General features: G+C 52.3%; 2 protein-coding genes across 4 annotated transcripts; both read left to right on the forward strand.

Annotated features, from left to right (window-relative positions):
- The first annotated feature begins 559 nt into the window (after positions 1-559).
- On the forward strand, positions 560-8,899 carry HDHD5 (haloacid dehalogenase like hydrolase domain containing 5). Of its 3 annotated transcripts, XM_072923882.1 has the most exons (9): positions 607-623; positions 1,097-1,207; positions 1,292-1,492; positions 1,639-1,751; positions 2,356-2,449; positions 2,910-2,943; positions 3,313-3,487; positions 3,789-3,977; positions 4,645-8,899. In XM_072923882.1, the coding sequence occupies exons 2-9, from the start codon at positions 1,133-1,135 to the stop codon at positions 5,000-5,002; spliced, it is 1,239 nt and encodes a 412-aa protein (XP_072779983.1). In that variant the 5' UTR covers positions 607-623; positions 1,097-1,132; the 3' UTR covers positions 5,003-8,899. The 3 variants fall into 3 exon arrangements, with proteins under 3 accessions (XP_072779982.1, XP_072779983.1, XP_030119731.4); XM_072923881.1 differs by lacking the exon at positions 2,356-2,449 and having other exon boundaries at positions 560-623; positions 1,639-1,853; XM_030263871.4 differs by lacking the exons at positions 607-623; positions 1,639-1,751; positions 2,356-2,449 and having other exon boundaries at positions 899-1,207.
- Positions 8,900-13,678: 4,779 nt separating this feature from the next.
- Positions 13,679-18,536, forward strand: TMEM121B (transmembrane protein 121B). The gene is made up of 2 exons (XM_072923985.1): positions 13,679-14,188; positions 14,252-18,536. Exons 1-2 carry the CDS (start codon positions 13,768-13,770, stop codon positions 15,295-15,297), a joined length of 1,467 nt encoding a protein of 488 aa, XP_072780086.1. The 5' UTR covers positions 13,679-13,767; the 3' UTR covers positions 15,298-18,536.
- The last annotated feature ends 751 nt before the right edge of the window (positions 18,537-19,287 follow it).

Consider the following 19,287-nt stretch of genomic DNA (forward strand, 5'->3'; position numbering starts at 1 on the left):
TCATTCCATGGTTCAAACTCAAGATCACAGCTGTTTTCAGCTGCTTGCCAGGGTCTAAAATGCTTTTGACCAAGGCCTGGAACCTCTGAAAATGTCTGAGGGACATTTTGAGTTCCGACACTTCACCAGCTTCGCTGCCCTTCTCCGAACTTGCTCCACACCTCAATTTCTTGTCGGGAGGGGCGCAGAGCCGAGTGCCCAGGGACACTCCGTGCAGGGGTGACAAGCTGCGGTGCAATCCCTGGGCACGCAGGCTGGGCAGGAACCAGGCGGGCCAAAACCAGGCTGTGCCCGGCCCACGCCTTCCTCCTCACGAGTGCCGGGCCCCGCAGCCCCGCTCAGCCCGGAGCAGGGGCAGCGCCCTTCCCTCAGAGCCCCTTGCGGGCTGGCAGGACTCCGGAGCAGGGCAGCTGCAGCCTGAGGGCGGGCGGCGTGCCCGGGGCGGATGGGAGATGTAGTCCGGGAGGAGCGGCGCTGTGCCCGGGCGGATGGGAGGTGTAGTCCGGGAGGAGCGGCGCTGTGCCGGGGCGGATGGGAGGTGTAGTCCGGGAGGAGCGGCGCTGTGCCCGGACGGATGGGAGGTGTAGTCCGGGAGGAGCGGCGCTGTGCCGGGCGGATGGGAGGTGTAGTCCGGGAGGAGCGGCGCTGTGCCGGGGCGGATGGGAGCTGTAGTCCGGGAGGAGCGGCGCTGTGCCGGGGCGTGTTGGAGCTGTAATCCGGGAGCGGCGCTGTGCCCGGGCGGATGGGAGCTGTAGTCCGGGAGGAGCGGCGCTGTGCCCGGACGGATGGGAGCTGTAGTCCGGGAGGAGCGGCGCTGTGCCCGGACGGATGGGAGCTGTAGTCCGGGAGGAGCGGCGCTGTGCCGGGGCGGATGGGAGCTGTAGTCCGGGAGGAGCGGCGCTGTGCCGGGGCGGATGGGAGGTGTAGTCCGGGAGGAGCGGCGCTGTGCCGGGGCGGATGGGAGCTGTAGTCCGGGAGGAGCGGCGCTGTGCCCGGGGCGTGTTGGAGCTGTAGTCCGGGAGCGGCGGCGCTGTGCCCGGGGCGTGTTGGAGCTGTAGTCCGGGAGGAGCGGCGCTGTGCCCGGGGCGTGTTGGAGCTGTAGTCCGGGAGGAGCGGCGCTGTGCCCGGGCGGATGGCGCTGCGCGGCTCGCTGAGGGCCGGCCGGGCGCTGCTGCGGCGGCCGCCGTCCCGCGGGCTCTGCAGCCGGGTGCGTGCGCGGAGGGGCGCGGGGCGGGCGCCGGGGACGGGCGGGGAGGCTCCGGGCTGACCGTGCCCTCCGCTCGCCTTGCAGCCGCCGGCCTTCGGGTTCCTGTTCGATGTGGACGGCGTGCTGGTGCGGGGCAGCCAGCCCGTGCCCGCAGCCCGCCGCGCCTTCCAGAGGCTGGCGGACAGCAGCGGGCGGCTGCGGGTGCCCGTCGTGTTCCTGACCAACGCCGGGAACTGCCTGCGCTCGGCCAAGGCCCGAGAGCTGTCCCAGGCGCTGGGGCTGCAGGTAACGCTGGCGGGGCGGCGGCAGGAGGGACCCGAGCCACCCCTCACGAGTGCCCGGCCCGGCCCCGGCCCCCGGGGCTGCGATGCCGCCCGACCGTCGGGAGAAGGGGCGAAATCCACCCAGCCGGCCTCTCCTCCGTCCCGCAGGTGTCTCCGGAGCAGGTGGTGCTGTCCCACAGCCCCCTGCAGCTCTTCAGCCAGTTCCACCAGAGGTGCATGCTGGTGGCCGGGCAGGGGCCCCTGGAGGAGAACGCCCACGAGTATCCTTTGCGCCTCGTGGTGCTCTGTGCTGCTGCTGCTCCTGCCCTACCCCTAGCCTGGCACTCGCTTGCTCAGCTCCTGAAGCGCAAGGAGACACAAAGGTCATTTGGCTTACCTTATGGGGCAGCGTCCTTATGGACAGGCTCAGGTGCTGTTGGTCTCCGTGTTGGTCACTTCCCGGCTCCCCTGTTCGATGTTTGGCTTCTCACGCTTATGACTTCTCCTGTTCTGTTGGTGGGATGTGACCATGAGGACTCATCTGCTTCAGGTGTCTCATTTTTGAGATAAAGCTGTGCTTCTCCCATTCTTTCAGGGAAAAGCCCATTAGAGATCACTCCCAGCTGTCCCAGCGATAAGGTTTTCTCCAGAATCTGACAGCAGCTGAAGGAACTCAAATATGATGGGGCTTTCAGCAGTTTGGTCTAGTGGAAGGGTTCCTTGTCTGTCTGAAAACCATGAGGTTATGCTTTAACTGCTATGTTACTAGGACTCACATTCCTTAATCCTATAGATGCTTCTGCAAGTAACTTAAAGAAAAACTGTCACTTAAAAAAACCCCCAAACAAACCAGTCTCCACAACATTCCTTGATGGTCTGAACTAGCCTGGGGTTCAAGCATGTGGTCACCATAGAGGCCCTGAGGAAGGCATATCCCCTGTTAGACATGGTGGACCTGAGCCGGAGGCCAAAAGAACTGGTAATTTCCTGAAATATCAGCAGAAGGGGTGTTCTGCTGCAGAGGTGGTCACAGCATACATCAAAGGGACAGGACAGCTGCCAGTGAGGTCCCTTAGCAGGAGCCTGGCACTGACCCTGAGCAAGCAGCCCCTCTGCTCTTCCCAGTGTTGGCTCCTGCAGAAAGGGCAGCGACTCTCCCTTCTCCTTTCTCATGCCACGCCTGCCTTCCGTTGCTGTTCCTTGCTGTGAGGGGTAAGGTGGTTTGGTTGACATCTCCAGCTCTGAGGCAGGAGTACAAGATCTGTGAAATCCCATCTGGGATGGGGGAGGGGGAAAAATATTCCTTCAGGGATCCAGGTGGCTTTGTCCTGCCTTGTTATGGAACTGCCTTGGCAGTTCAAGGGAGGCATTTTTAGTTTTATTTTGGAGATGGCATTAGGTTTTGCATTACTAATCCAGCCTTCCTTTTCTTCTGTCAGCCTCCTCCCACCACTGGCTTCCCCACTATAGAAGGTAAGCAGTGGCCTGTGTTTACACATGAGCAGCCAGCAGAGCTAAGAGCAAGGCAGGCCAGCTGGGATGGGAGCTAATGATGTGCTGTCAGCTCACTGCTATCCATGGGCAGCATATTCAGAGAGTGCAGCCAGGAGGCAGCCTCGCTGCTGGAAAAAGCTGGATACAAGCAACTTTTCCCTGTGCCATGTGCCAGTATCTGGAACCAGTGGTGCACACGGTGCAGTGATGTGCAGACTGAAGCCTTGGCACCAGCCATGTTCCAGTGGTAGCTGTGCTTGCCAGGGCAGCCCAGCACAGGAGGGGTTTTGTTAGTGGGTGGCTTTTAGATGCTGTGAGTTTCCAAACAGTTTCCTCCAAATCTTGCAGGGGTGATTCTGTTTGGTGAGCCAGTGAGGTGGGAGACAAGCCTGCAACTCATTGCTGATGTACTCCTGAGCAATGGGAACCCTGGGGCAGAGCTGCAGGATGTACCATACCCTCATCTGCCTATCCTTGCCTGCAACATGGACCTCCTGTGGATGGCTGAAGCCAAGATGCCCAGGTGAAAAGCACGTGTGGTGTTTGGTTTAGCCAATTTCATGCTCCTCTCATGCACATCATCTTTTCCTACTGTGTTTTTTCAGCATTTGAATGTTTTAAGAGCTCAGTTGTATGATGTAATTAGCAGCAGAGACATGAAAGCTGCATGAGAAAAAAAGGCTAAGACCTGTGGGGCAGCAAAAGCCAGACCACTGTCTGTGGAAGTGTGTGTGGGCACCGTGTCCAAAACAGGCAATAACCAAGGAGTGCTTGCTGCTCCACTGGTGTTTCTGGGGATGCTGATGACCTCCTTTCTGGGGCAGGTTCGGCCATGGCACTTTCCTTCTCTGCTTGGAGAGCATTTACAAGAAGGTGACAGGCAGGGAGCTGAAGTATGAGGCCTTGATTGGCAAACCCAGCCCAGTCACCTACCGCTATGCCCGATACTTGATCCAACAGCAGGCAGAGAAGCAGGGCTGGAAGGCTCCCATCCGACGCCTCTATGCAGTTGGGTAAGAGACTTTTTCCTGCTGGGAGTTGCAAGCTGATTGCTTTTTAGTGGTGGTGGTGGTGGCTTTTTGTTTTTGTTTTTTTTTTTTGGTGAGTTTTTCTGGGGGGTGTTTTTTTTTGGTTTTTTGTGGGTTTTTTTTTTTTTTTTTCTTGCTTACTTGCTTGGTTTTTTTCCCCTCTGGATATTTCTAAAGTTAATACCGAAATTCCGATGGTGTTTCTGGAGCCTCACATCCTGGAACAGAGGCTTGCTAGCTTTTTGTACCCTACACAGCAAAGCTGTGGACTGCAGGATGCAGAGTGCACATAGGATGACTCAATTAAAGACACAATTAAGAGACCCAGATGTAGTACTGTTAGCTCAGTTTGGCCAAACACTTTGGCAATGTGGGAGTTATAATCCAGTGGTGGCTGAAACTGCTCTGGGTGCTTGGGATGTGCTGTCTCCCCTTTGAAAGGTGCACATGTCCTGAGCAGGACTCACTGGTGGGTAGACTCAGTGGCCCACTCCAGCTGCTCCTCATGATGTTAGCAACTATCTCACATGCTTTTGTCCTTCAGTGCTGTCTTAATCTCAGTCCCCCAAAGCCAGAGGGCGTGTTTCTCATTTCTGAGCCCATTCTCATGGGCTTGTTTCTCCTTTCTGTTTCACACTGTGACCTTATCCAGGGATAACCCTATGTCTGACGTCTATGGGGCAAACCTCTACAACAACTACCTCAAGTCAGCTCAGCAGAGCCAGGTCCAGGCTGGGCTGAAGAGGAGCCCACAGGCAGCCAGTCCCCAGGCTGAGGTTTCCCTGGAGCTGAGGAATGACTGCAACAGTTCAGTGGAGAGCTGCGAGTCGATTCTGGTCTGCACTGGGGTCTACCGCCACAACGGCGACGTTCCCAAGGAAACAGTGGAGACAGTGTTCCACGGACATCGGGACTTCTCCTTCGACCCCAGCCTGGTGGAGGCATCTTACGTAGTGCAGGATGTGGATGATGCTGTGCAACTTGCTTTTAAAAAAGAAAACTGGAGCTAGGGTTAAGACAGGTGTGTCTAAAGATCTGCTGTAAGGGGGTTTATGTACTGGAAAGGGAAGAGGGGAGGAATGGGGAGGGACCTGGGGTGATTTTCTAATCTAGCTAATGTTAAAGAAAACTCCCTGTTGCAGGACTAAAAGCCCCTTGATGTTATTGATACTCATCTGCCATCCTGACAGCTGCCCACAGACTTTGAACTGTGACTGTACATTGCTGCCAGCCATAATTGAGCCATAATGGAAACAGGGTATAAGGAGTAGGCTTGTCCCAGCAATCCCCGTTTTGTTTAGCTCTCACAGCTCATTCTTTTCCACACTTTGTGTGCAAAGATCAGGGGAGCCCACTCTCCTCTTTGTGAGGTGTTTGAGGATGAAGCTCTTCCCCACATAAGGAGCCACCATCAGCCATTTGTAGAATGTGCTGTTTGTCCAGGCTGTGACTCGAGCACACCAGAAGCTGGGCTGTGGTGGCTCCGTGCCAAGAGAAGGCTTTAAGGCTTAACATTCTCCTTGTGAAGAGTAAGTGCCTATGGACTTTAACAAATTCTCTTTGCCTGGGGATTTGCCCCTGCATCGCTGTCAGCCTGAAACAAAGTTCTGTTTTGCAGTCATCTGGCAGCTGTGGAGAGGCAGGGCCCCTCAAAGGAAGCTTCAGTAGCCAGAGCAACTTGCTGCAGGGCTGAGGTGAAAGTTATATTGTTCCCTCCCCCCTATTTAGCATTCTGTGAACACCCCTGCCTTTTCACATCCCACTAGGGAGCCAGCAGCCTGCGTTCAGCAGCAGAGGAAACCACCACAGAGTTTGAATTGTCAGAGTTGTCTTTGCCCAGAACTCAGTGCTGCAGCAAGAGGCTCTTTTGGCACCCACTCTGATCCCAACTGTTTCAAGGAGCATCCACCTGCTCCAGCTGGTGCAGCTTCCAAGAGGGGCCCTTCTTTGGAACAGGGGCCAAACAAAAAGAGTCACAGTCCACCTTTGCTCCTTCCTTGCATGCAAAGATTCAAAGAGATCATCCGGCCAGGACAGTACCAGAGCCCCAGACTACCAAGCCTGATCTTTTAGAATAAAAACATCTGTCTTCCAGTTCTTTGTTCCTCTCATCTCTCATGTGGTTTGCAGCTCGGGAATACCCCATACAGTCTGACCTCTGGTCCCTCCTCTTTCTTTAACATGCAGGTAGAGTCCTCCTAACATGAATTAGTAGCTGGGACTTGCCTGCCCAGGAACATTTCCCTAACAACATGCACGTTCTATTGCCTCTCTTCTCCTAGTTCTCCTATCCACGGAAAGATAAGACTTGTGTCTCCAGAGACATTCCAAAGAAGATAAGCAAGATTTGCATGAGAAATTATTGGGAAAGATTTGGCTTAGCAAGGAGTGTCTTGATTCCAGGGGAGCACTGTGATTTTAGAAGCACAAATCAGCCTTTATGTGATGAAAAGCCTTGGAGCCAACACAACTTAGTTGGTTTTCCTAATTACGGTCAGCCTAATTACAGTCAGCTCACACTACACTGAAATATCAGAAACGGGTCTGATCTGCCTCTTCTTTCTACCTTCCTGCTTTACCAGGCAGCTCTGTACACAGGGTGCAAACAAGATGTTCTGAGTTCTTAATTCAAATCTCATGTGCACTGAAATTCTGCTCCAGCAGCTCTCCATCCTCTCCATACTGATGTGTCTTCCTAGGAAAGTTGCTGCAGCGTAGGGTCTATCCTTAAGTTGTGCCAGGCTCTGTGTGTGAAGCAGATCAGGTGCTCTTTCAGTTATCCAGGCAAAAGAGTTCCTTTTCTGTTTCTCTATCCTTCATTTCATGAATAGGAGCAGAAAAATACCTCTTTGCATATGTTTCCCTCTGTGAAATCCACAATGGGAAGCAGTTTCTTCCTCTTACCACTACTTGGGGTTTTTCCCCTTTGTCTCATCAGGACGAAAATGGGCTTGACTGCTTCTAAAAGCTGCTGTAATGGGAAGAACACGGGTTTGAATCCTTCTCCTTTCACTGGAGAGAGAAGGAAATTGCCATTTCATCTCGTTGCACGAAACAAGGGGTTGTCTGCAGTTCCCAGAAGAGCAGGCTCAGGGAAGGACTTGGGATATAGCACAGGGAAGATCCTTTAGCTGCAGCACCTCCTCTCCACAGTCACAGTTGTGCACCCAATGTGCAGGGCCTAAAACTGGAGCCCAAACCCTATTTATTCATAGGGTACCTCCAGTGTCCCTCAGCCTCACTCTTCAGAGGAGCCATCCACTGCTGAAAAAGGAAAAAAAACAAACTCCCTTTGTTGGCAGTGCTTGCTGACTTGAGTGGTAACTTCCATGGGATTCCTTGGAATGGTCCTCATAGATAGACCTCAGGGAGCTGGTTGCTGGCAGGAAAAATGAGCCACACCTTCAGCATGGTGAGTGCTGACTGCAGAAATGCTGAGGTCTGTCCATCTGCAGCCAGCCTTTGGCAGAGCTCTGTCTTGGTACTTGTTAGAAGTGTGGTGCCAGTTACTCAGAGAAAAGGTGCTGCTGAACCACTGTACCCTGAGGGCTGTGGCAGCTCTTCCGAGGAGGAGGTTTGTATCTGCACAGAGAGGGAGCCAGGCATCTCCATGTTTGGAATAGCAGTGGAGGTGAGCTGACTGATGGGAATCTGCTTCAGATGCCAAATCTGCTTTTAGCTCTGGATTTGTGTTTTTTTTTTTTTTTTCTCACCAATGTTCTGTGAGTCTTAAAAAAGCATAGGAGGAACTTCAGTGATGAGGAATTTTAAAATAATGCTTTGCTTGCAAGTTGAAATTGAACAGAAGGGAGGAGAAGGAATCTAGAAATATCTTGTACCCTTTTACCTAATTCGTATTTTATTGCATAAAAAACTCTGCTTTGTTGCTCTCTGCACTGATTAGCCAGATGGGCTGCCCTTGGTCTGAGCAATGCAAAGACCTTTCCCTTCTTCCCCTTCTTAGCTCCTTGAAACAGTGCACTTTGTCCAAGTCCCTGCCAGGGAATTGCATGGACCCACTGGATGGAGTAGGAAATCTGGCTTCTCCAGCTGCTGTTGGACAGTGGCTTGATTCTGAAAGGTTTCTGTTAATGACATTGCTTGGCAAGTCTCCTCTGTTCCATGAGCTGTGCTAGAGTGTTTTACAGGCTTGTAGCTTATCTCCAGTTAATTTATGGACATCTGTTATTGCCAAATTTGGTGAAATCCTTTTTCCTTAGAACTGCAGCTTCCTGGAACTAGCTTCCAGCACGGCTGGAATGAAACTCTTCCTTTGTCTCATGTGTTGCTCAGAAGAGGTGTCTCTGAAGCAGTCCTGTTCTGTCCTTTGGAGATTTCTGTCCTTTGGAGCTGTCATCCTTCTGTGCAGATTGTGGGACCAAGCAGGAGAGGGGACTTCACTGCTGATCCAATACCTTAATTTTTACATGGTGCACTGCCCTGTACAACAAACAGGGCAAAGACCTGATCCTAGCAACTCCATCTTCCAAAGATGAACAGGTTTTAGTCAAGCCAGAAGGGAGCTTGCAGCTGAGAGTAGCAGGAAGGAACCAAGGGCTAGAGCTTGTTTTGGATCTGAAGCCAAGAGCTTCTGTGGCATGTGATAACATAGTGGCCAGAGAAGTCAATTCCTTTATTCCACAGGACACGTGCAACTGCTAACCTGGCATTCAGATAACACTGCTGTCCCCTTCCTTCCAGTCCTAATCTGCCACGCATTTCTCCCTCCAAGAAATGGTAATGTTTCAGATTGTGTCATGTGCACTGTAGAAGAGTGATTATGTATCATTCAGAGAAATCACAAACTGATTATTTTAGATTTCATATTAATTTCAATGCAGTTACAAAGTTGCTGTTTTATTCAAACACATATGTAAAAGAATAAAAGATGTTTCCTTTGAAATAAATTTTAACTTCCTGTGTGTACATTTAATGGGTATTATCCTGCTCTCTTTCACATCTTTGCCCTAGAAGATTATTAGGGTAAATTCTATTTGCTTTTTCTTTTCTTTTTTTTTTTTTTTTTTTTTTTTTTTTCCCCAGTTCTTCAAGCTATTACCAGATTTTCCTGAGGGAACAACCCTGAAAGATACCCCTTCAGCAATTAACTAGCAACCTTTCAGACTAGAACCAAAAGCTTCCCCTGATTTCAATGGAAAATTCAAGATCCTGCTAGGTGAAACCATCCTCTTTAATAATCTAGAAACAGCCACTCCACTTGCATTGTTTTTATATTTTATCAGAAAGTTTCCCATCTACAAAGTTAACAGCTCACAGGAGGCACATTAGACAGCAAAACAAATGTGATGCGGAGTCCTGAGAATTTGATGTTGGAAGCAGCAATCAGTAAAGCAGTTTTGGAAGGATTGGACAAGGATTCCCAATCTCAGCAGAGAGAGGAATTGAATTATATTCTATATCCTGGAGGAGTGACCTACAGCCCCATCCTCTAATAAATAATGATAATAAGTGTTAATCAGCCTCCTCCTTTTATCCAGTGCTCTGGTAGTTGGAGCACTCACCCAAGGTGGGGCTAATCAAGGTTTAGTTAGGCAGGGAGAGATCACAAGCTGGAACTCTCAGGTGCATGCTTTTAACCACTATTGTCAGAGCACAAGGGCAGCCTAAGGTTAAGGTGTCCCTGGTAGGAGAGGCTGAGCTGGAAGTTAGAGAACCACAGAAATCCTTACCCAGCCTAAGTTGCAGAGTTAAACACTGAAGAAGGACCAACTTGAACAAAAGGATTGAGAGCCCTGGAGGAATTTGCTCCCAAGGGAATGCTGTGAGAAATGCCTCCCTGGGAAGTGCTTGGTCCCTGCTTGCCCTGGTACCTTTATGGGCCTGTCCAAACCTTTCTATTGCCAGGCCTTCCTAACCCCAATTATAAAAGCACAAATCTTTATGGTTTTTTTTACTGGTGCAGTTATTTGATGAATGCTATGCACTTACAGACCTTCATAGATCCAGTCTGCAACAGTTTAAAACCCTGCACCAGCAGGGCAGATACATGATCTCTAGGAGCCAAACTTCCATCAAGAAAACACTTCTCTTAGTTCATTATAATAAACCCACTTTTCAGTCATCTAAACTGTGAAGAACTTTCACTTTCTCCAAGTCAGAGCAATAGATGCTCTATGATAAGACTGAGTGAAGACAAAATACCAAAAGCAAACCCCAAATCCACTTTCCAAGCCCCTGCCCTGCTACAAGCATGAAAACAAATGTCTTGGCACTTTCTGCTGGCACTGAAAGCTCTTTGAACTGAAATGTAATTACAAGCAATAGACCGTTAACACTCCAGTATCCTTTTGAAGAGGAGCTGCATTCCCTGAACCATAACACAGGATCAGCAGTTTAGTTACAAAGGCTTCATTCAGAAGCCAAGGCATCGTTGAATTTTGGTGCTGGCCAGGTGAAACTTTTTTACACTTATCTGTCACTTCAGCCCTGACCATTTGAATGGGTTAGGTAAGTGCAGCACAAAGAACGTGTCAGAGAATCCCAGAAGCTTCCTTTCCCACACAAAAGGCATTTTAAGTATGGTTGGAGCAGATTATGCTTGAACTCCTTGAGATCAGCTTTGCCTCCTTCCCTCCCACTGCTGCCAGTTTCTGACAGCTTACTGCAGGGTATAATTAGGTATCTAGTTTCTGGTCTTTCTTTAAGGCATATATCTGCCCTGTTTTTCGTGTTTTTTTTCTTTCCCCAAGAAATTGAGTCATTATTTTCTTTCCTCCCAAGTTCAGCCCTCAAGAAAGTTTTGCCTTCCCCCAGCAGGGGTATTTTTGAGGGCACACTTGTTTCCACTTGTAGTGTAAACTAAAAATGGTAGCATTTTAGATATTCAGCATGACTATTGCACAAAACTCTGTCTGCTGTTTGCCTTTAAATATATGTATACACACACATCTCTGTGCATACACATCAATACATAAAAAAGCCAAAAACATAGCTTGGGAGCTGCTAAAGAGTAGAAGCTATTTATAGTTTCGCTTTTTTTATGTTTTAACAGTAATGGTTAAGCACTAACACATCCAAGGAGTGCACATAGCATTAAATAACTGGATCACATGGGAAGCATCAGCTTGTCATATCTCATCCTACAATATGCTACAAAAAGCTCTTCAGTGCTTTCTCGTGTAGAAGTAATTTTCCCCTCATTCCCATTTTAAAGCAGAGGCACAATTTCTTCTTCCTTTCCTACAAATAAGCTCCTTTCTTACCCTCACCTCTTTGTTTGCATTGTGTTTGCACTGCTGGAGCCTATGCTTAGACCAAGAGAGCTTCCACTCTCCTACCTGGTGTTCCCCCTTTCCTTGTCATAGCTCCCCTTGCCGTGCAACCACAGGTCCTCCCTGTTCCCACTTACCTACCTTGGGTGCAAGAACCTTCACAGCCCCAGCAGGTATCCTGTGGTGTCTGGAGAACCATCTGCACGAGCCTGCTCTTGCCCTGCTCACACAGCCTCAGCCCAGCAGCCCCCTGAGCACCCAGCCTCAATTCCCTGCTCCCCACATCACCTGCTGGCAGGGCCAGAGCCCATTTCCCAGGTCTGCACACCAGCTGTGGGTGACAGCCCACCCCCAAAGCCCAGGGGTCCCCACCCAGTTCCCTTCACACCAGCCAGCCACCCAAAGCTTTAGGAAATGAGGCTTCTTTGTGAAATGAGTGCCTGGATCAAAAGCAGAGGTGTGAGTGCCTGTGGCAGGCTGCAGGGCAGCTGAGTGAGCGTGTCCAGCCTATGGCACAAGGGAATTGCATTGCTCAGGAAATCCAGAGCATGACAGCCAACGAGGTAAAGCTGTCCCTGTCTGCTGCCCAGGTAGGGCAGGACCAGCTCTCTCTGCATGAGGGCTGTTGCCCTGAGCAGCCCAGATGGATGCTTGGTTTTCACTCCACATCCTCTTGCAGAAGGATGTGGCACGACCAAGATCAATTCAGCTAATGTTGAGGGCTGACCACACATGAATCATGGCTTGCCTGAGAAGAGTCAGGTGAAAGGGCTCACCCACCTTGGATAAAAGTCAGAATCCAGAACATAAGAATGTGGTTTTATCCTCTACCATGGGCCACACAGACTTACACTGCCATCTAACCCAGCTTTTCTGTGGAAACCAAATCAGGAGGCACAGCTGGTGTCACTCAGACCACTCTGAGCTGTCCTGACCCAGGCAACTCCCAACACCTGCCAAGGAGCATGAAAGAGTGCCAACAGAGAGCAATCATCCTCTTGGCCATGGAGTCCAGCCTCCTGCTCCCTATCAGAGACCTCCCACAGAGCCTTCAGTGGAGTGTTTGTACAACAATTGTACTTTTGTAGACAAAAGTCTAAGCAATTGTTGGCCATGGACTTTTCTTGGGCAGTAAAGTCCGTGAAAGAGACTGACCATGCTTTTAGAAAACTAATTTATCTGCACCCCCTCGCTCCAGTCTCCGCTGACAGCAATGCTTTTGCTGTGACTGTTTCTCCTCCCGTGCTTGTACTCCTGATTGTTCCTGTGTGCCCAAAGAAATCTTTGTGTCAATACACCCCATGTTCTCCTTTTCCCTTACTCAGTTATCTCTTTGCTTCAAGTTTAAGCATGAATCCTCCTTGTACCCTAGACTGATTTCTCCTTGTAACCAGGAGCAGCCAGAGACATTGACTGGAGCAGGGCTCCTCAGGGAGCCTGCAGTAATGTGTATTAGATGGTTGTTGGTGCTGTCCTGGATGTCCTTTCCCAGTATTAAGCAGCATTTGCTCAGTGCCATGTGTTGATTCAGCAACATGCTAAAAATGTGAAGCTATTTTGGATCTTTATCGCAAAGTGTAGTTAATAAAGACGTGTGTGGAGACAGTTTATTTGGTGTGCTTCACATCATTGTCGGGCAGCACCTGGTTCATCACAGGTGAGCACAGGCACAAATGAGGAGCTGGTGATGCTGAGCACCAAGCCACTTTGGAACATGACGTGCCAAGCCATTAGTGCTGGTGATAAACAGATGCAGCCAGCTATTAAGCTTGATTCGAGGCCATTAATAGTGGGTCAATAAAGGTCCCGATTGTTGCTTTCAATAGAAGTAATAACTCGAGAGCTATTCATATAAATTCAAAGGCTCTGTCCCATCATGGCAAACTGGGCAAGGCCCTCAGCATTTGGGTTGGCTCAACTCAGAAAATTGTTGGGGTTAAAGACACATACTTTGATGAACAAGCACACCAGACCAAATATAGGGGTAGATGAATGTCCAGCAGCACAGAGGAGCCACAAATGAGCGCTTCAATGTAGGCTCTGTGCCAGCCCAACTGGTCTTTGTCTTGGCCAGCCTAGAGAGACCAGGGGAGAGCGAAGGATGTCCGATGTTACGGAGTGGGTGCCGCGGTGCTGTGCCATGGCCATGGGCGGCTCGCCCCATTCGCGGGGTTCCTGCGGGGCAGGAGGCAGGTGTGGAAGGGGAGCATCCCCGGGGATAGGGCGGGGGAGAGTTCCTCACCCTCCCGTTCTCGCCCCCCTCCTCCCCTCCCCCGGCCGCGCAGCCTCTCCCCCAGCCCCAGCCCCAGCCCACCCACCGCCGCCAGCCGCCCGCCCCGGCTCCGGCAGCTGCTGCGGCTGCTGCTCGGCGCCGCCCCCGGGCTCCCCCGCCGGCTGCCGCCGCTCGGGCTCTCCGCACCGCTGCCGCTGCCGCCGCCGGGCCCGGGCCCGGTGCGGTGGCGCGGGGGGCGGGCCGGGGGCGGGTCGGGGGCCGCGGCGCGGCCGTCGGGCCCGGCGCGCCGGCTCGGGGGCCGGGGAGGACCATGCACCGCGCTGCCTCCAACCAGCGCTCGGTCTCCTCCTCCTCGGGCTCCTTCCAGCCGCCACCGCCGCCGCCGCCGCCGCCGCCGCCGCACGCCGCCGACCGGCAGCCCCTCTTCCAGAGGGGCTCCAGCAGCGGCGGCAGCCGGCGGGGCTCGGGGTCCAGCTCGGGCTCGGCGCGGGCCCGCCGCCCTCGCAGCCCTCGCAGCAGCGCCGAGGAAGAGGAGGAAGAGGAGGAGGAGGAGGAGGAGGAGGACAGCAGCAGCATCAGCAAGCCCCTGGTGCCGCCGCCCGCCACCCCGCTGCCCGCCGCCGCCTCGCCGCTCCCCAGCAGCAGCAGCAGCATCAGCAGCGGCGGCGGCGGCGTGAGCCCGGGCCGCGGCATGACGGCGGCGGAGCTGTACGGGGCGGCGGCGGCGGGCGGCGGGGCGGGGGGCGGCGGGGCGGCGGCGGGGGCGCTGCTGGGGCCCGGCGGGGCGGGGGGAGGGCGGCGCTGGGGCTTCCAGGCGCTGTCCCTGGTGCTGCTGCTGGGGCAGGGCGCGCTGCTGGACCTCTACCTGATCGCCGTCACCGACCTGTACTGGTGCAGCTGGATCGCCACCGACCTGGTGCTGGCGGCCGGCTGGGGCATCTTCTTCTGCCGCAACAGCCGGGCGCGCCGCCGGGAGCGGCCCCCGCCGCCCCCGGGGCCGCCGCCGCCGCACCCGCTGCTGCTGCACGGCCCCCCCGGCGGCCGCGGGGCCGGGGGCCGCGGGGCCGGGGTCCCCCCCCGCGGCGGCGACTTCGCCTACGCGCACCTCGCCTGGCTCATCTACTCCATCGCCTTCACGCCCAAGGCGGCGCTGATCCTGGGCACCTCCATCCTGGAGCTGATCGAGCTGCGCCTGCCGCTGGGCACCACCGGGTTCCGCATCACGCTGGCGCTCTCCGCGCCGCTGCTGTACTGCCTGCTGCGGGCCATCGGCACCGAGGGCGCCGGACAGCTGCTCCTGCCGCCGCAGCCGCCGCCGCAGCACCGCGCCGCCGCCGCCTTCCTCGCCACCTGCCTCGACCTGCTCGACAGCTTCTCCCTGCTGGAGCTGGTCTTGCAGCCCGGGCGGCCGGCGCCGCTGCCCGCCCCGCTGCGCTACCTGCTCATCGCCGTCTACTTCCTCTGCCTGGCCTCGCCGGTGCTGTGGCTGTACGAGCTCAGCGCCGCCCGCCCGCCCGGCGCCGCCCGCCTCGCCCTGCACCTCCTGCTGCCCGCCGGGCTGCTGGACGCGCCGCTGCTGGCGCTGCGCTGCCTCCTGCTCCTGCGCTACCAGCAGCCGCTGTCCCTCTTCATGCTCAAGAACCTCTTCTTCCTGACCTGCCGCGGCCTGGAGGCGCTGGAGACCTGCTGCCTCCTCCGCCCCGCCGCCGCCCCGCCGCCCGCCAAGTACGGCCCGGCCGCCGCCGCCCCCGCCGCCGCCCCGCTGGCCCACGGGCTCTCCGACGTGGACGTGGGTCCCCACGGCTACGTGAACGCCTTGGCGGTCACAGCCCAGGGCTGAGCCCCGCCGGCCGCCCACGGACGGGCTCCCGCCGCCTCCGGGCCCGCTCCCGGCAGAGTCTCTGTCTCTGCGTTCTGCTCAGGTTCCCTCCGCCGTGGCCGAGCAGGGGAAGGGGACGTGGGTTTTTCCCTGTCAGACTCCCGTTCCCCTCCTCCCTTCCTTACGGACAAACCCAGCAGCGGAAGCTCCGCACAAACCCGACTACCTGCAGGAGCCTACGGATGACACTTGTCCCCCGAAAACGCACCTGTCCTTCATGACGAGACTTCTTCTAGTGCTTCTGCCCCTCCACTGCCTGGAGGGTCCCACTCTTCCCTCCCCCCCCACCCCAGGACATTGTGTTTCTTTGTCACCGAAAAGGTTCAGTTTTAACTTTTCATCCTCAACAGGGACCACTGCATTTTGTCCCCTCCTTTAAGAACTCCTGCTGACCACCATAATGAGATGCAAGAGGGGCCTGACCAGCAGATGTTGCCTCCAGGGACGGGAAGGACAAAAGGAAGCACACTTTGGTTTCCCTAGGTCTTGCAAAGCTGCTGCCTGTGTTTCCCAGGCCTTTGTGTACCAGCTAAGGAACCTCTGGAAGCATGTTGGCCACTCGGTCACTTCAAGCCCATGAGCCACCTTCTCCTAGCCAAAACGTCTACCTCTGTGCTTCAACCTTTTGCATCTTACATTGACTTCACATGCTAAAGAAACCAGTCCAGCATGGACATAAGCCAGGGCTTAGGCCCCATTTCATAACCACCAAGACATTTATTTCTGGTGAGAACAGGGTTTACAGCAGCCTCCTGCTGGCATCCCCAGGCGCTGGGGCTCTCATTTCTCTGTGAATATGCATGTTTACGGGATCAGCGTTGGTTTTCTTTTACACGGAGCGTAGGGTCTTCCTTTACACAGCCAGAAAGGCTGGAAAGTTTCCTCCGGCCCCCTTCCACGCCTGCTTGAGAAAGCAGAGATGGGGCTAAGCCTGCAAAGTGTCCCCTCTCCAAGAGCAGAGCAGAGGACGCTGGCACTGCTCGGGGCGGGCTCCACGCTCAGTGAACCTCACATTTCAGCACAGAAAGCAAAGTGCTGCAAGAGCCCTTGAGGCAGAGGGGCTCTCGAGCTTTGGTGAAAGCATCCTGTCCTCTGTGTGCATGTGGTTTAGGGTAGGTGGGGAAAAATTGTTAGTAACCTCTCATAGGAACACAGTTTTTTTTGGTTTTAAGCTCCATGAATGTTGGGTGGGGTTAAGGCCTGATCTTCTGCATGGCTGCCGCTGCTCCTGAAACCAGCCCCATGGAAGGAGGAGCACGCAGACCAAAGTCCTTTGGAGGAAGGACTTTGCCCCTCCCAGGTTTATATTTTGTTATCTGGGCAAGGCTGCAATAATTGTGAAAAACAACAGTTTCCTGTTGCAAGTTTCTTTTTCTTTTTTTTAAGCTGTCCTGATGGGAAGGGGAAATAAAGCACAGCCAACTGCTACCCACAGCAGGACTGTACGTGCAGCCCAGACTTCTTCCACACACACATTCATTCTTTCCTTCAGGACCTGGGCTTCAGAGCCTCTGTCCCAGCTCCCTTGTCACAGAGTGGGATCAACTGCCTGCTCCGGTGGACTGCTACAACAAAATGTTTACAGTCTGGTAACTTCCAGCTCCCAGAGGCAGAAGTGGGGCTGCCATGGGGGTCTCCTCCCCTAGCTCTCGGTGGCTGATGGGTTTTGAGGGGCTGGAAAAGCCCCTAGAAAAGATGGGTCAATAGAGCTGTTCTGTTCAGAAGTGCAGCTAGGATGGGTGACTGGCTGCTCTCCTCGTGCCAAATGGAGAGTTGGCAAAAGCTAGGCTTAACTTTCCCACCAGTGCTTTATTTTTAACCTGAGCCCTTACATGGGCAGTTGTGTGAATTTTGGCCAGTGGCCTTTCTCTTCGGTAACTTCTTCTTGTCTGGACAATCTTGGTGCTGTGAGTGACTGTGATTGTAAAACTTGGTACTGTGAAATTTTCCTATGTGATGTGAAATGTGTTGAGGGGATGCTAAGTTCCTGGCCAAAGGAGGTGTAATTACAGGCATATTATGCTTGTACAGATACTTGTTTCCTTGCACCTTCCTTTTTCAGTATTCAATAGGTAGTAGAAGCTCAGAAATAATTATTCAAGAGAGAATAAGGTGATACCTGAACCTAGGACTACTCCATTATTCAGTCAAACAGCTGAAGGAAAAAAAAAATCCCCAACCAACTTTGCCAAAAACAAGCTGAAGAAAAAAAAAAAAAGCTTTTCATCGCCAACTATGTTTGGCTACTCCTACGGCCAAGTTCCCAATAGCACTAAAGTGCTAATCCCTAATACACTGAAGCATGAGCATAGTTGAGACATCAAAATAATCACAGCACAATTATTAATGAGTCTTACTTCAGTACCCTTTCATAGCCCATAACAATGTTGCTGGTTCAAATGTGAGTGCCTTTTTCCAGTTAGGATATTATTGAGAAAAATGGCATATTTGAAATTCATGTGGCCATGGCATATTTAACCTATTGGCAGTGAACTCACAGTTCAGATTTTTCCATGGATGAAAAGGTTGCTTGGGACACACGAGACCTTGCAAATTGACACTTGTGTTGCATAGAATTCCTTTGTAGAAAAAGCTGTTCTTTGTGGTGCCATGGTTTCTAGGTTGTTAGGAAATGTGCTGTCTGGGGAGTGTAAAGCTCTTGTAGTTGGCTATACAGAAGCCCCCTTGCAACTAAAAGGGCAGCGCTGCTGCTCCTGCAATTACTTACTATGAAAAAAACATTTAAAGATCTTCATTGTTTATAAACCTGCTCCTCCTCTTGAATTCCCTTATCTTTGGTAATTGAGCTCTTGCTTCCACTTAAACCTTTCTGTTTGCAGAAGAGAGATGGTGGTACCACGAAAGTGCAAACAGTACCTCTCCCGATGCACCTTGCACAACTCATGTACATTGTGCCAACATTAAATTACTGGTCCAGGTCAGTAACACTTTGCTGAACGAATTTGTGCCATACTAAGACACAGGTCCCTTGGGATTCTGTTACACAACTCAGTTATTTAGCATTTTACTGCTCTTTGTTTGTTATCCTGAGAAAAGAGATGACTACTCCCAGGAGGGGAAACGGAAGTGAGAGATAAGGCCTGTAGCTGATGGACACTTGGCATCCCCCTGGCATTAATCAGAACTTGTATTTTTTAAAAAGCAAGGTTGTTAAAATAAAATTAGAAACTTGTGGCTGATTTTGTTCCTTTTCCCCCCTCTGATTCTTGCTGGGCTATTCAGTTTTGTATTGAATAGAGACCAACAGATGCATTAAAGTTACTTGTTTTTCTCATACTGGATTGCTAAAATAGTGTCTGGATTTTCCCTTCAACCAAACTTTTTGTAAGTGAAAGCAAATTCTAAGAGCTGTAACACCAAGGGAGTTATTTGAGAAGGGAATGACTAAGGCAAGGAAATTCAGATGACACTTCTGAGCTTCCTATTTAAGTGATTTATATGAATTCATACCACTTGAAAAAGACTCATGGGGAAAAAAAAAATCAGATTTACATGTTAATTGCTGTAAGATAAAAGAAACTTTTAGAAGTGGGATCATCAAGATAGCAATTACTGACATAATCTGGGAAATGGGTTCTCATTGGAGAAGCATTGAGATCACAGCTGCCTCTTGCTTAGCTCCCATTGGGTTAGATTGGATTCCTGTTGGAGCAGAAAGGTTCCCAGCCTTAAGTGTGGACTTCTGCAGGGACTCTCTCTTTGTCATTAAGCCGTCCTAAGAGTCCTGCATGGAAATTACAAATAGTTCCTTTACCACCCTTCCTGATGGGATGTGTGCTTCCCATGGCTCCAGGCCCTCAGCTCTGTCCAGCTCATCTCCATACTGTGCTTTGCAGGAATATTTTGACATTTATGAGCCAGTTCAGTTCTGGCTCAGTTTTGCCTCAGATTTCTATAACAAATACTAAGAACTTACTATAAATCAACAAA

The sequence above is a fragment of the Taeniopygia guttata genome, chromosome 1A (genome assembly GCF_048771995.1).
Source record: "Taeniopygia guttata chromosome 1A, bTaeGut7.mat, whole genome shotgun sequence".
Classification (NCBI taxonomy): Eukaryota; Metazoa; Chordata; class Aves; order Passeriformes; family Estrildidae; genus Taeniopygia; species Taeniopygia guttata.

Bases quoted from the DNA above. Each gene is read 5' to 3' on its own strand.
- TMEM121B (XM_072923985.1), top strand. From the start codon at position 13,768: ATGCACCGCGCTGCCTCCAACCAGCGCTCGGTCTCCTCCTCCTCGGGC. The intron at 14,189-14,251 runs GCGGGGCGGGGG...GGGCGGGGGGAG, and splicing joins CGGGGCGGCGGCGGCGGGCG to GGCGGCGCTGGGGCTTCCAG.
- HDHD5 (XM_072923881.1), top strand. From the start codon at position 575: ATGGGAGGTGTAGTCCGGGAGGAGCGGCGCTGTGCCGGGCGGATGGGA. The intron at 624-1,096 runs GTGTAGTCCGGG...GGCGTGTTGGAG, and splicing joins CTGTGCCGGGCGGATGGGAG to CTGTAGTCCGGGAGGAGCGG. The intron at 3,978-4,644 runs GTAAGAGACTTT...GACCTTATCCAG, and splicing joins CGACGCCTCTATGCAGTTGG to GGATAACCCTATGTCTGACG.